The sequence below is a fragment of the Rhamphochromis longiceps genome, linkage group LG20 (genome assembly GCF_057381845.1).
Source record: "Rhamphochromis longiceps isolate RC_006_pf linkage group LG20, R_longiceps_female_GT1.1, whole genome shotgun sequence".
Lineage (NCBI taxonomy): Eukaryota > Metazoa > Chordata > Actinopteri > Cichliformes > Cichlidae > Rhamphochromis > Rhamphochromis longiceps.
In genome coordinates, this window is record NC_140576.1 from 24,580,810 (window position 1) to 24,596,094 (window position 15,285).

Consider the following 15,285-nt stretch of genomic DNA (forward strand, 5'->3'; position numbering starts at 1 on the left):
GGTGCATGAGTTGTTTTGAGTGTGATGTGAGAAAGATTTTGGTGGGGCGGCACCAGGGAATTATTTGTTTTATTCATTCCTAGTTCAGCCCCATTTACCAGCACAACCAGTTTGAGGTGGCTTTGGATTGAGAAGTCTGCATGACTTTAAATCTACTTTCTCCACAATTAGTTGTTTGTTAGTAATATTATATTACATATTACTCTGACTGCAACAGCGAAACTGCAAGGAGTAGATAAATAACTGGGGTCAATCTAAGGAGCTTGGAAAGAAAAGCATTTCCTTGAAGACGCTTCACCTCTCATCCGAGAAGCTTCTTCAGTTCTAAGAACAATTGGTGGCGAGTCCCAGATGACTGTCCACCAATGTGTCCTTCACAGACAAACTAGGGTCAATCATCCAAAGCAATAGACAGTGCCGCAAGAGAAGTGAAGAGAATGCAGGCAAGGTGGAGGGGGTCCTTTGAAGTATAGTTTGAAGAGGGTGGCACTGACATAAGGAGACAGAGCTGAAATGCCAAGATATTCACTGGGAGTGAACAAAATTAGGAATGAGTACATCACAGGGACAGCGATGGTTGAGCCCTTTGGTGACAAAATTAGAGACAAGGCTGAAAAAAAAAAAAGTTAAAATCAACACAAAAAAACCCCGAAACACATTCACTTTAGAAATTAATAGAAACCACACTGATAAAAAACAACAACATAAAACTCGTAATGGAAAACTAAAATAACAAAAGCATTAAACATATTTGACGTTATTTATGTTAGCACAGTAGACCTCAGTGTTGGACATCCTCTTCAAACCCATAGAGATTGAAAAGGTGACGTCATTCAGGGGTAAAACCGCTAAGGATTCTGGGAACGAGTGGCAAGCGGTACTAGCGCACTCAGGCTTTCACATGAAAACAGTCAGTCACACAGCGATAAAAAGAAACACAGAAAATGGCAAGAAGCTGTTGTATTATTAACTGCAATAGCCGGTCGCATGACAGCCACGGGAAGCCTACGGGTAAAGAGATCGGTTGTTATCGGATTACGTTGTGGAGGAGAAATTGTTTAAGCCGTGTTTCCAAAGTAACAAAGAGCTGACGGATGGCCTGGATTGCAGCCATTCCAAGACCAAATATAACGTTCCAGAACACTCCAGCTTACATGTTAGTCTGCTCCAAGCATTTCCACTAGTGATGTGCGGATCGATCCTGAAATATCGATTCCTCCGATACCAATCATTTATGTTCTAGAATCGATTCTCACATTAAAATATCGATATTTTAGTAATTTAGAGTAAATTTGTAGTTTATCATTAACAGGAAAACAGTGGAAAGAAACTATAACATTCGGATTATCTACATTCAAAGGAACTACTTCCTCTTCCGCCTTTCAAAGTCATGTGCGAAATACAGCGGCATAAATGTCTCGCAGCCCCTTGGCGTGCGCACTCACAATTGCTGATTGTAATTGTGCGGACGTATTTTACCTTCACAAACAGCTGAGACGTGGTTTGCCATACATGCGGCAAAAAAGTGCTCCAAGAGTGAGGTGTTGTGGCCGTACTAGGGAGACATTCAAAAGAGCTGTTGGGGGGGGGGTGATAAATACATTTTACAGGGTTTATTTATCGGATAAAATACGTTAAATGTCACCGTTATTATTGGCCGGCCCGGAAACAGCTGGGGTGTCCAAATTCAGAGGCTGCTTCCACCTGAGGACCCGGCCTTCGTGGTCTAAAGAAAGCTGGGTAGAGCGATCATGGCTCAAGAGTTGGGAGTTCGCCTTGTAATGGGAAGGTTGCCAGTTCGAGCCCCGGCTCGGACAGTCTCGGTCGTTGTGTCCTTGGGCAAGACACTTCACCTACTGCCTACTGGTGTTGGCCAGAAGGCACGATAGCAGATGGCACGATATGGCAGCCTCGCTTCTGTCAGTCTGCCCCAGGGCAGCTGTGGCTACAACTGTAGCTTGCCTCCACCAGTGTGTGAATGGGTGGATGACTGGGTGTGTAAAGCGCTTTGGGGTCCCTAGGGGGGACTAGTAAAAGCGCTATACAAATACAGGCCATTTACCATAGTACGTCATGAGCTCCCTCGGTGGAGTGAAACGCTGCCGTCTGCTCCTTGCTATCTAAAATATAACCAGGCACTGACGTAAACTCTTCTGTTTAATCATTTTCTGTTTGACGTTTATTCAGCTGTGTGAAAACCCCGGAGGAACCCTCCCGAGGGATTAATAAAGTTAAATTTAATTTAATCTAATCTAATAACTTTAATCTCAGCCAAACCGATTTACTCACTAACAAATAAAACACTGAAAAAGCCAAACAATAACATTTTTAAGTTATCAAAGTGACTTATATATATATATTAACCCGAGTAGCGAAAGACCGCGGGGGTTTGAAAACGATGTGTCGATTGGCTCAGATATTTGAAGTTTACACAGCTACATTCTCACCTGAAAATATGTTAAAAGTTTTTTTGCGACCCAGAAAGAGAAATAAGAGTAATATTAAAACTAAGTCGCTGCCGCCATTGTTGGAAACCGGAATTGGCTGGGCCCGCTATGAATTCTGCAATATGGTTTTTCAATTTTGTTGTCCGGGTGGAAAATCGGGAAAAATTTGGGAGAATGGTGGCTCCAGGAGATTTTCGGGAGGGGCACTGAAATTCGGTATTCTCCCGGAAAAATTGGGAGGGTTGGCATGTATGGTTGTGGCAACATCACTAACCTTGTCAAACACCTCAGAGTAAATCATATCACAGAATATGACGAGCGTATGTTGAGGTGAACTGAAGAGGAGGACAGGGACAGGTGCTGCTAGGGCGAGACAGATGTCTCTCACGGAGTTCTTTAGTCCTGCTGGCAGGCAAGGTGTTCAAATAGCGCACAACTTCAGGTTTTTTATTTCTATATGATGAACTCTGCATTATTAAGTGATAAGAACAAGTAATCTGATGTCCTGCAATCATTATGAGATAATTTGAGATACAATAAATAAAATAAGTTTTTGTACAAAGTATCGGTATCGGATTAGTATCGTCGATACCACCCTGAATATTACTTGGTATCGGATCGGAAAGGAAATAAGTGGTATCGCACATCACTAATTTCCACCCTATGCTGCGTTCACTGTGGCTTTGCGGGATAATGTTTGTTGTGTTTTGTAGGAAAACCACCCTACAAAATGCTGGAATGCGATCCAGACTGGGCACCCTCTATCAACCTGGGTCATACCGAGTGTAAAGCTGCTACCACAGCGATATTTGATCGGTTAAGAGAGAGAGCGATATCAAAACAAAAAAAAGTATGCAAAAAATATGGAAAAGTCCCGCATATATGTGCCCAGGTGTTGTATTGAAGCAATCAAGTGATGAATAACTGTTTTCCAGTATGTTGTTTTGCAATGGGTTTTTTTGCATTGTTGATTTGTTATTTTACCGAAGCAGCTAATAAAGCACAATGGAATACAATTTTGCCTCTTTCTTGTAAGATTCTATAATAGAAAGAAACAATAATGCCAGTTATTAAAGACAATAAATTGAATGAATTACGACACACTCAAAATTTTTTCTATTAGATCTGAAAACGTTGTGTAATACTACAACCTGAAACAATAAATAGATTGCGTTGGCCTGTACATGAGATAAAGGGAAAGAAATTAACAACACCTGTGAAATGGAATAGTCCAAATCACCAAAGTCAACTGGACCTGGGCTTGTTGCAGGGATCTGAATTTACTAAACATTTTGTGAGTGTATGCACTAAAACTTAGGACCATATAATAATAAATATGTGCGTGATGAAAGTCGGGCAGCACGCTAACGTCCTTACTCCACTCTGTATGCTCGTATGCGTCTAACCCTTTCACTCATTTGATTTTTTTCGTTGTCCTTTTTTTTTGCCTTTTCGTCAAGTCTGTCTTTGTACGGACCTGTCGTGTTCTCCGTCGTTTTGTACATAACTGTTTTGGGGCAAATAAAATGCAAGTAGGGATTAAAACCGCAGAATTAATGATTACCGGTGCTGTAAATACTAGCGCTTGATGCAGTGTTTTGATTTTGTTGCCACGGGTACCCACAAAGCAATGCGCGAAAGTCACGTGGTCTGACGAAGAAGAAACCACGTCGCTCTCCATGCGAATACTTCTCGCGAGAGTATGTTGCAGCAAGGTCCAGAAAATGGAAGGCTGTACTGTGGGTGCTAGCTAGGTTGCCGAGCGACTCAAACCATAGCTGGAAAATATATAAATTACATCGAAGGTATGATTTCCGTGTCTGTGTACGGGCGTTCAGCATTTAATTCCGTAGTCGGTATCGCTAGTGAGACGTAGCGCTGCTGCGTAGAGTATTTATTAACAGGTGATTTAGAAGCTTAAGTTTAGCTTTAGCTACGCTAGCTGCAGAGAACAATGTCGTCGCCACCACATAGAAGACGCCTCTCTTTTACCTTTATGGAATAACTTGTGAGTGTTTGCGGGGTTTCAGGGCAAGGACGTTTCGTTTGCGGTTTTACAACTGAATTAGGTGTGGCAGTTAAATTAGTACGTGCTGTGGTTTCATTTGGAGTACAGAAACATTATGGACTTCCCAGCCACACTTTGCTGAGTTTTTGCATAAACGTATCGCTCCTAGCAGGCCAGTTTTGCAATGTGAAGCATCAGTGAACACAGCAGCTGGTTGCACCGGGTAACATTAGCAGCAAGTAGAGCTCAGAAATTAACCACAGTGAGAAAATGAACTGTGACTTTCATCACCATAAACGTCTCTGCGAGTTGCATCTCATAAACTGTTAATGCAGACTACAGCCGAGCTGAATTTTAAACTCAACAAAGTAATTTGTCTACGAAGCAAAACAGGGACACAGCACGTGTTTACAGACGTGCAGTGCTGTGAAAAGTGCAAACATCTTTTCCTTTACTGTGGCAGTATGGGAAGACTTAATACAAGTTAAATCCTCAAAAGTACAAAGGGTAACGTGATAAATTATACACATTAAACAACATTTCACCCCTCTTTTTATAACTGTATCCTACAGTTTGTTAAATTATATAGTTATTAATATGCAGTTTGTTTCTATTTAAAACTCCAAAAATGATTCAAAGATATTGTTAACATGATTGTGTGTTATGTGGTTTAATCTTACCTTATCTTAGCTTAAAGGTATCTGTAACCTTCCAACAAACCTACTTGAGCAAAAAGTACAGATTTTGCTACAAATTGTATTTAAGCTGAATTGTAAAATATCATTATTTCATGTACATTTTCCACATACACCCAATTCAGAAGTGGAAAACACTTAAATGCAGTGCAAAGAAAGCACTTGTACGGTGCTTGAGTAAATGTACTGACATCTTTGCGCATCAGATGGATTAAGCCCAATGTTGGCATTGTTAAAAAATCAAATCCAATTGTTTCACAGTTAAACTATAGGATGATTTGATTGGCTGACTGTAAGTTGTGAAGTCAGATTTATTTCTAAGCACATTTTAAAAACACTTGCTGACCAAAGTTCCAGAAAATGATGTGGTTATGGGATATGGGTAAGAGATTGAAAAAAGAAAACACAAAGTGGAAAAAACATGATGAAAGCAGGACAGATAAAAAAGTAACTCAGTCTGGTTTAAAGCCAAAGGAAATAAAGGGTTTTCAAAGGGGTTTTGAAAGTGTCTGATGTTGGAGAGATCCATGTAACTAAGTGTACAGTGAACAAATGCTCATTTCAGGCATGAAATGCAGTCATGTGAAAAAGAAAGCGGACTCTATACAGTCCTGTGAAAAACTAAGTATTCCCTTAATGTTTTCATAAAAATTAAGAGGGTAAGGAGAAGCCAGGTGGTGCTAAAAAACATACACTTGATTAACTGATCATTATCATGTTAACACAGTACCAGAAGTGGATGTCCATGCAAAATCACTTTAAGGTCAGTGCTCAAAGAAATCCTAAATGTTGATTCTGTTCATCTGGATGTGAAAAACATTTCTTCACTCAGTGAAACGTATCTTCCACTGAAAACGCTACAACTGTTTGGGATTTCTTCTGGGTTTGAACAGCGTGGCTTCCTTTGAATGTCAGCATTTCTTTCTTTTTTTTCTGGATGATTGAGCATACATCAAGACGTACTCAAAGAAATGCTCAAGCAATGCCTGAAGAAAAAAAAAAAAGAGCTACATCTCATGCTCTAAAGGCCTCAATATGTTAAATGTTCATAACAGTACAATAAGAAATGACTTATTTGGAAGGGTTGCCAAGAGAAAGTCTCTTTTCTTTATAAAAGTCATGGCAGCAAAGCTTAGGTTTACAAAATTGCATTAGAACAAACTCCAAGACTATGCTGACATGTAAGCACAAATTCCTCATACCCACTGTGAATCACAGCATTGGAGGGATGAGGATTTGGGGTTGTTTTGCAGCCATAGGACCTGGGGACCTTGCAGTCATTGACTCAACCATGAACTCTTCTATATACCACATACCTGGACTCAAAATTGAGGCCTTCTGTTTGTCAGCAAAAGGTTGGCTGACATTGGGTCATTGGGACAAGGACCCCAAACACACCAGCAAACCTACAACAGAATGGTTAAAAGAAATTCAGAAACATGGTGTTGCAATGGCCCAGTCAAAATCCAGACCTCAGTTTGACTGAAATGCTGTGGCGGTTCTTTAGGAGATCAGTACATTAAATAATGCCTGTAAACCTGTGAACTTAAACATTATAAAGAAGAGAGGTCTAAAGTTTCTCCACAATGATGTGAGAAACTGATAAAGTCATACAGAAAATTACTTCCACTAAATACAACTAAAGGTAGTTATATACACTATTAGGTCTTTTATTGAGTCATGGGAAAACTTTTACATGACTAACATTTTTCAATTCATAAATTGGTGACCCTCATGGTTTGTTCAGACATACCCACAACAGTCATGGAGACCACTGTGCAAGTGAGCTTGGAAGTGTGTATACACATAAAAACAGTATTTGTGTTTAAGCAACATGTCATGCATTTTAATGTTACTACAAGGTGGACAAATATTGGTGAAGAGTGGTTTTCCCCACATGTTGTTGCTCCAAATCAAGATGCATGAAGTTCAAGGAGATGGATGCATGAACACAATCTTGTAACTGCCTTTCTTTTAAGGCAACTGCATGAGGTTTAGACTTGTGTTAAAAATTATACATGAACATTGCATGGTGAGACTTTGTAAGGCTTCCACTGCTCACTTTCATAAATTAAGATGCAATCAGAGTATTGAATAGGAGTTCATGTCAAAGAGGCCCATTAGCTGGCCAGGAGCTAAAGTTAATACAGGCTATCAGAAATCCTTTTAAATCCTCAGTGTTGAAACTGTTTGTGGTGCTAATGAATAAACTATGTGATGTGGAGTTTATTGCAGTGCTCTTTCATTGCAAAGCAACAAATGGAATTGAGCTTTTTAACAAAATTGTTTTTTGCGTATATTTTTTTAAATCACCTGTCTCTAATGTAGATTGGTTTGGGTTTTTTCTCCATCCATGATTTTTACAGGTTCACAGCAAGAAACATTGGGATGACTCTTTACACACCCTAAACACATTTGGTGTTTGCAGCTGTCTGCATACAGTTTGCACAGGTACGTGTTTTCTGTTTTATTTCTTGTTTAACTTAGTGAATTGTGAACATAGTTTACAGACACTAACTAAAAGGATCTTGTAGGTTTGAACAGCGTGGCTTCCTTTAAATGTCAGCATGGACATGATGGACAACAGCAGTGTTGCTGATGATAATAATAATTCAGGTACAATCAGCCTGCCAGTTGCCTAAAGGTGAAACGTGGGTGTTGCTTTTGTTAAATCAATTTCTTTCTGTTTATCTGCAGACGAACGGCAGATGCCCTCAGAAGAGGCCGAGTCAAGTGTTAGGCCGACCTTGTCACAGGTTAGAAAGTCTTGGGGGTTTCGACGAACAACCATTGCAAGAAGGGAGTTCATGGAGGAGGTTGGAGACCTAACCTACAGTCCTCCAATTGTTCGACGAGGCAGAAATCGTCGGACCAATCAAACAGCAGCCCAGACCGCTACAGAGACCCCCACCACCCAGAAAGCTACTCGTACAGCAAGGAGTGTTATTGATGAACTTCAGTGGTCTGCCCCATCCTCACCTGTCTCTGAGAATAGCAAAACTGGTTCAGAAACTTCCGCAGGAGGCAGCCTTGATCCCAGCTTATGGCAGGATTTTGGGTCTGCTTTCCACACTGCCTTCACACTGCTTGGGGGCAGTGAGGGCCTGTCACTAACAATGTCAGATGAACTGGCGGTTCCTGACATTTTAGAAGCCACTGAAGCCATTGAGTCTCCTAATCCACAGGCTATAGATGAAACTGAGATGGCTGATAACATTGATGACATGGAGATTGCACAGCCAGTTGCTTCTGGCAATGCAGAGGGAGAAGAGATCCATGATGTGGTTTTAATCTCAAGTCATGAAGAGGATAGTGATGAAATGACTTTGTTACAGATTAAGGAACAGCTGGCTTCTAATAGCAGACAGGAAGACTCCAAAGCTAGAGGAGGGAAAGGAGGAAAGGGAAAGGCCAGAGGAAAGGGGAGAGGTAGAGGAAGAGGTAGGGGCAAAGGTAGAGGGAGGGGTAGAGGAAAGGGGAGGGCTGTGGAGTTTCAGTCAACCATTGCAGATGATAAGGACAGTGATGATGATGTGGTGCTGGTTAATTTAACTGAGCAACAGCATTTACAAGAAGTGGAAAAAGAAACTGATCCACAAAGTCCTCCTGAAAAAGAGGGTTCGGCTGCTCTCTTTGATACAGCCCTAAGTCCTGCTCAGCAATCAAACTCAGACTGCATGATCATAGACAGTGACTTTGATCAGATTCCTGAGCTAACTCCCGGTCAGTTTGATGAAGTGCCAGAGGAGGAGGAGAAGAAAGATGCTAAAAATACAGAAGAGTTTTCAAGGATATCACACAATGAAGGATATGACTCAAATGCTCTGTTCTGCATCTGCAGACAGAAACAAGATAAGAGGTACATGTTTATATGTAGTAACTGGATTTCTTAGGCTGAGCTGTTCTTTCGGACGATTTGCATAGTTCAGCTGTGTACCATTTTTCACTTCCTATTATCTATTCACTGCTTTTTAAAGGTTTATGATCTGCTGTGACAGCTGCCAGGAGTGGTTCCACGGTGAATGCGTCGGTGTCAGTGAGACACAAGGCCATCAGAGTATGCAAGAGTACGTCTGCCCGCCTTGCACTATAAAGAAACAAAGCCAGTCTGAGTCTCACCCTCAGCCAGACCCTGAGCTTAGCTTTCCTGAATGCTTGACACAAAGTCCTGCTGTTGAAGAAGCACAAGAGGACCAGCGAGCAGTTAAGGTTTGAATTTAATTTGGGTTGTCATCAATCTTTACACTGCCCATCGCCTTCATTTACAAAACCTTTAGCATTTTCTTTCATTCCTGTGTGACCACATACGTGTGATAGATAATCTTCATGAAGAAAGTTTGCTCTCTGAATTTAAGATGAACATCTGTTTTCAGCAGACTGTGCTGGTAGAGGAGGAAACAGAGGAGGAGGAGCAAGAGCAGGCTATTGAAGCAAGGCCAGACCCTGATGCTCAACCTGAAGCTCAACCTGAGCCTGAGATGGATAGCTCTCTTCCCTTGTGCATCGGACCTGGTTGCTCTAAACAAGCACTACCAGATTCTGTTTACTGTGGCAATGACTGCATCCTTCAGCATGCTGCTTTCACTATGAAGACACTCTCTGGCCCTAAGGTGCCCAAATCCAAAGGACGGGCACAGAGAAAAGCTTCCATGTCAAGACCTGCTGCAAAGGTAAGAAAAATTAGCTTTCAGACTGAGAAGAGTATTGAGGTGTGTGGGTAATAAGATTTTCATCTTGGGCTCATTTCTATAGTTTCAGGTAGTTAGTTTCAGCAACTGAAAAATCATATTTTTTCACCCTATGTAAACATTTCAATCATAGGCTCAAAGGTCAAGTCGGACATCAAAGAGGCTAGCAGAAAAAGCTGAGCTGCGAGGTGAGGAGGAGAAAAAGGAGGATGATGGTGAGCAGGAGGCGGCTGCATCTCCTGTCATCTGTGACCCCAGTCTCACAGAAGCTCAGGCTACCTCCACACCAGCATCAAACTTACACACAGCGTGTATGTATCATTCTATACTCACACACATTCAAGCAGTTTACACATCATGCACAAAGTGCCTGTTTTGGAATTACAGCTTTACCTTCCCCTTTTGAATCAGTAGAATTCGCAATGTGCGCGCACACACACATTTTTACTTATTCCCTGGTTCATAGCAGGGGTCAGCAGTGGGTAAGTATTTTCACTTTTATAATTCCCCTGTTCAGTTGCAGTAGCACAGATGTTCTCATGAAACAATCTTGACAAGTCAGAATGCCAGTCTTACCGAAGCACATGCATATAAAATCCGTGTCATAACAAAAATCCCTAAATGAGCAACACACAGCTGCGCTTGGTGACTGTGTTCAAACAATGCTTTGATCTTTGTCTAAACCTTTTGCAAATGTAAAACTATGAATGCAAGCTGGAACCAAGTTATTGTTGGGATGATCTCTATTTCTACAAACAAAATATCTATTGTGATGCAAAGGGCTCCTTAAGAAATACTATGTTAAATTGATGGACGAAACAGCACATAAAACGTACAGTAATGCTTAGCTCTAGCATGGTGCTCCCATATTCACAGCATTACTCATTATTTAATAATTTAAGCATTTTCGTGCATTCTGTTTTCATTATACTCTCTAAAATTCAACTATAACAAGTTGTAGCATCAGAAACTGAAAGTTTCCATTATAGATGTCTGGCCATGCAGTATAATGACGTTGTTATGAGATTTATTTTTTAGAATCACAATATATGATTCTGTAATTGATTGATGGTTACATATAAGGGAATATAAAGAAAAAATGCATACTCAATTTTAAAACTATGCAAGGGATTCATGTGAAATTTTGGCTCCAATGTCAGTTTAAAGTCACAAAATCAGTATATATTTCTGTTTTAATTTATTCCAACATTTTGCTAGTGTATAAAACATCTTTAGTTCTTTATATTCAGTTAGAAGATTGTTAGAAGACAAGTGCAATGGTCAATAAGTCATCTTACCAAAATCAGCATTCAACAAGACCGACGTCAACTTATAACAGTAATATGGTGCATTGCGACATACATTAAACACTACATTGCATATATTTTATTCCACACTATATATGACATTCCTTTAGGTCTTTGCCCAAAAGCTTGTTTTTATGAAAATTGATATGAGGCTTTCTTTTTTCAGTAGGTTTTTTTCAGTATTGAATAATAATGAGAAACTTTATTTATGCAGAACTTTTTCTGAACAAGGTTAAGTCTTAGACAGACAGAAAGAAATTTTAAATGGATAAAAAATACTTGTTCAAAACTAAATCAAAGTAATGAAAGGTTTTGGTTTCTGAAATAATTTAGCGCTAGTTATACAAGTTCTTCTTCTCAAATCAACTGCAGCCAACATATGATGGTGGATGTAAGGGTTGATTTTTTTCTATTTAACAAGTTAGGATACACTCATCTAAAATTACATGCATGTTTTCCACTCCTGTAAAAAAGCAGACCTCTTTTCAAGACCGCAGTTCAAACACTGTATAGACCTGCTGCAGCTGTCCTGCTGCTGGTTTGACCGTAGATAACATTAAACATTCCGGTTTTTGGTATTCCTGGGTTTACATGTATTAAACTAAATCACCTGCACACCAAACCACATTAAACCATCAATCACACACTGCTCCACAATGCCACCAAGTACACTGGCTTTGTGAAGTCCTCATAATGATGTCTCAAGTGCCCAGATGGTATAATTTTCTCAAAGTTGATCGTCTGTTCAAAGAAGTGCCCTAATATTCCAGCAACCCTGCCATAAGGATGCATTTTGCTTTCAGACATTGGTCTGATTCCTCCAACATGCAGCATCTTCCTGGTTTATTTTGTGGGCAGTCAACATTGGAGCATAATCTACCCTTTGTGTTAAATACACATGCACAAGTTGAAAACCTCTCTGTCTCACTGTCACGCAACGTTTTGGGTATTTCAAGGAAAACTTTATTTTTCCAACTTCCAATGCCTTCAGTCGTCAACACACAAACAACCACAAGCACACACTCTTGGATCAGTCATTTCACAGACACACCAGCCTTAAGTTGGATAGGATTTGGAATCAATAGAGACGCTGCAGCTGGTATGGAGGAGGAAGAGGAGGAGGGGACTGAAGGATTCATGAAGATTTTGAAGTGTCAGCTGGCCACTGTCAGCAAAAGGCTCCATTCCTCTGAGAAAAGTCTTCACACTGCTGCAAATGAAGAAAAAATACTTCACAATGCACGCACACGTGCACACGCACACACACACACGCACACACACACACACACACTGGGAATGAAAGAGGTGTACATCTTTTTTTTTTTTTTTTTTTTTTTTAAATTAATTTATTTTTTTAAACCTGGTACATTCATAGTGTTAAATAGCCTTACTTAGGCCATGTTATCCCACATTTAACTTAAAAATTTAAATCCCTACACTCTTTTTTTTGCTCTTTCAAACATGTACAAACCATATTTCTTTACAATTTTATACACATTAACAACAATAATTAATTAATAATTTTGTGAACTTTGGGCTCTGGCCCAACTTGACTGGATTGTCAAAATTAAAATTTTGCAAAATTACTCAACAGACTAAAAAACACAAAGGTGAAAACAACAAATGTTGAGATTAAAATAGTCTGGTTATGACAAGATAACAATATCATGTCTTTCTCACATTTTGAAAGATATAAATAGGTAAAAGAGGGAGAAAGATGGGAGCATGAAATTTAAGCTATATACTGATGGCAAAGGAAGTCTACTCTACACACTTGCACAAACACACAAAACAACTCAAGAGATCAAAACAGTAAGTTTCTTGAAAACATGAACTCAATTTACAGTAGCTACCCAGCAGCCCATCGGAAACCTGGTTGATCACTGGTGGTAGCCACTGCTTAATGCCTCATGGAGCCTCTGAATGTGTGGAGCTGTGTGATCACTGGCACAATTCTGGCAAAAGCTGATGGTTCGGAGTCATATCTCCAGCTTTTGTTCTGTGCCACACAGTGTCTCAGTGGGATAGAGATCAGACAGCGATGCAGGCTGAGACATAATTTTTCACCAGTTTTTCCTCAGGGTGATTGTGATGGCAGCAGTCAATTATGACCTGTTGAACTGTGGTGTCACTTAATGTGATGATATTCTGCACAATTCATTTGCTGCAACATGAGCCGACTCAGAAATGGAACGTTGAACTCATATGGCTTTTACCTTTGTGTAAGGAGGAGCTTGTTGAGGATTGCCCCTTCCCACCATCAAAGTACTCTCAGGGATCTCTCGCTGTGGTTTCTAATCATATTAATTATATTGGTACTCCTAAATTAGAAGACAAAAAAATTTTCTTTGTTCCTACTTGGTATGCAGAATTTCTTTTACATCAGTGTATATATAACAAATTGCATTTCTAGCTGTCCCCTCAATAAGCATCTGCACCTTTCAGAAAGATGTAACCTCTTTCATGTAACCTAACAACCAAAGGAAAGAGCATGTTATTGCAAAGCTGAAAGCATGGTTCATGGACGTTGAACCTCTTCATAGTTGCAGAACAGTGATGGAATGGATGGGGTTTCCTTTGGATAGTAAATGAAATCAGATAGGTTTTCCATCTGTGTCCCATTAGTTTTCATTATTGGTGATACAGTACATGGAACAGCAATTTAGCATTTTTGCTCTCAGATACACCAATCCAAAAAGGTGGTCATTCGTATCCCATTTTTTCTTTGGAATTTTAGCACTGCTCCGAAAAATGCATAGTGCACTACCAAGCAAATTAAACCGCATAATGTTTCACAAACACTCTCAAAAGCAGGCGAAATAGTCTAGTGTCTGTACGCTGAACAGTAGTATTGCTTCGTGTATTGATAATTCTTTTATTTTTGTTTTGGAAAGAGATGAAAGTTCTGTGTTAGAGCCAAAATGCTTTAAAGAAGTTTTTCTGTACTGCTGGAAGTCAGTGCATGGCATTGTTAAAATGAAAAAAAGAGAGAAAGGGTCTGTAGTTTGGGTGTCTGAAGGGTCTGTTTTCACACAGATACATTCATAGAAAAAATAATAGTTCTTAAAACACCAAAGGAAACAATACAGAACCAAAATGTGACCAGCTATGATTTTTTTATTTTTTTATTTATCTTGAGCAGCGTTTATCACTGTTGCTACACATTTGATCAACTTGACCTAAGACCATATTCATCGCAAAAAGTTTGCTATTTACAACAGGTTCTGTCTCAAGTTCATTGCTCAGTAGGCAGGGAAAACAACAAAGCATAACAATCCATTTTAACATATATTTCTTAAGTTAAAACGTTTAGAATTGGAATTCCTTGTTGAATTATAAAATACATCGAATAGATGTGCTACTTCTGTAGGTGCCTCTAAAATAGTACACACTATGAAAATAAGCAATAAATAAAACAACATTCATACAATAAATCGAACTCTTTCAGTTGAAGATAATTATGACTATGAAGACAAAAAATGCTATAGTACATTGCAGTAATTAGTCTTGATTTAGAGCAGTGACTGCATCTGGATAAAAAATTCTTTACCTGCTTTATTTTTCTTGTACAAATGGATTTGGCCTTTTTTTTTTTTCTTTTCAAAACTCTGATGGAGTTGAGTGGTCTGCTGCAGTAGTCCCTGTCATACTTGTGTCATAGCACATCTTGTCACACATGACAAAACACAAAACCAATGAAGCTGAAAATGCAAAGCCTTGTTGGATTATGATCAGTTTGGAGTTGCAGGAAGGGACAAGGTCTGTGGTCTCCATCCATTCTTTACACTTGTAACCTTTAAGAGTATGTAATAATATTTCCCTGAATAACCTTTCTGATTGGAGAAGCCTTTAATTAGTAATTATAGCTTTTCAATTGATTGTGTAGCTGCACACACATATGATGTGATGGATGAGTGATTCAATGGGTGTCATGATTTTTGTGATGATGGTAATGAATTGTATCAGACGTTATCTGAGTGAAGCTCTTGCTTAGAGTATATTTCTTACTTTTCCAAACTTCCCAAACCAGCATCCAACTTTCAGCCCACTCCTCTGAACACATGTCACGAAGTAAGCATGAATACCAGATATTTCGTATTCATAGAGCTTGCACATGACAAATGCTTTCATATGAGACCT

At 39.5% G+C, this 15,285-nt stretch overlaps 1 protein-coding gene across 5 annotated transcripts in view; it reads left to right on the forward strand.

Moving 5' to 3' along the window:
- Window positions 1–4,128: 4,128 nt before the first annotated feature.
- Window positions 4,129–15,285, forward strand: part of LOC146645395 (uncharacterized) — a 32,269-nt gene continuing 21,112 nt past the window's right edge. The window contains exons 1-7 of one of the 5 annotated variants that reach the window (XM_085392634.1): window positions 4,129–4,252; window positions 7,517–7,601; window positions 7,685–7,766; window positions 7,848–9,009; window positions 9,128–9,359; window positions 9,524–9,820; window positions 9,972–10,149. In XM_085392634.1, the coding sequence (XP_085248760.1) occupies window positions 7,718–7,766; window positions 7,848–9,009; window positions 9,128–9,359; window positions 9,524–9,820; window positions 9,972–10,149 (1,918 nt within the window). In that variant the 5' untranslated portion in view covers window positions 4,129–4,252; window positions 7,517–7,601; window positions 7,685–7,717. The other 4 variants (XM_085392636.1, XM_085392635.1, XM_085392637.1 and 1 more) reach the window with 4 other exon arrangements.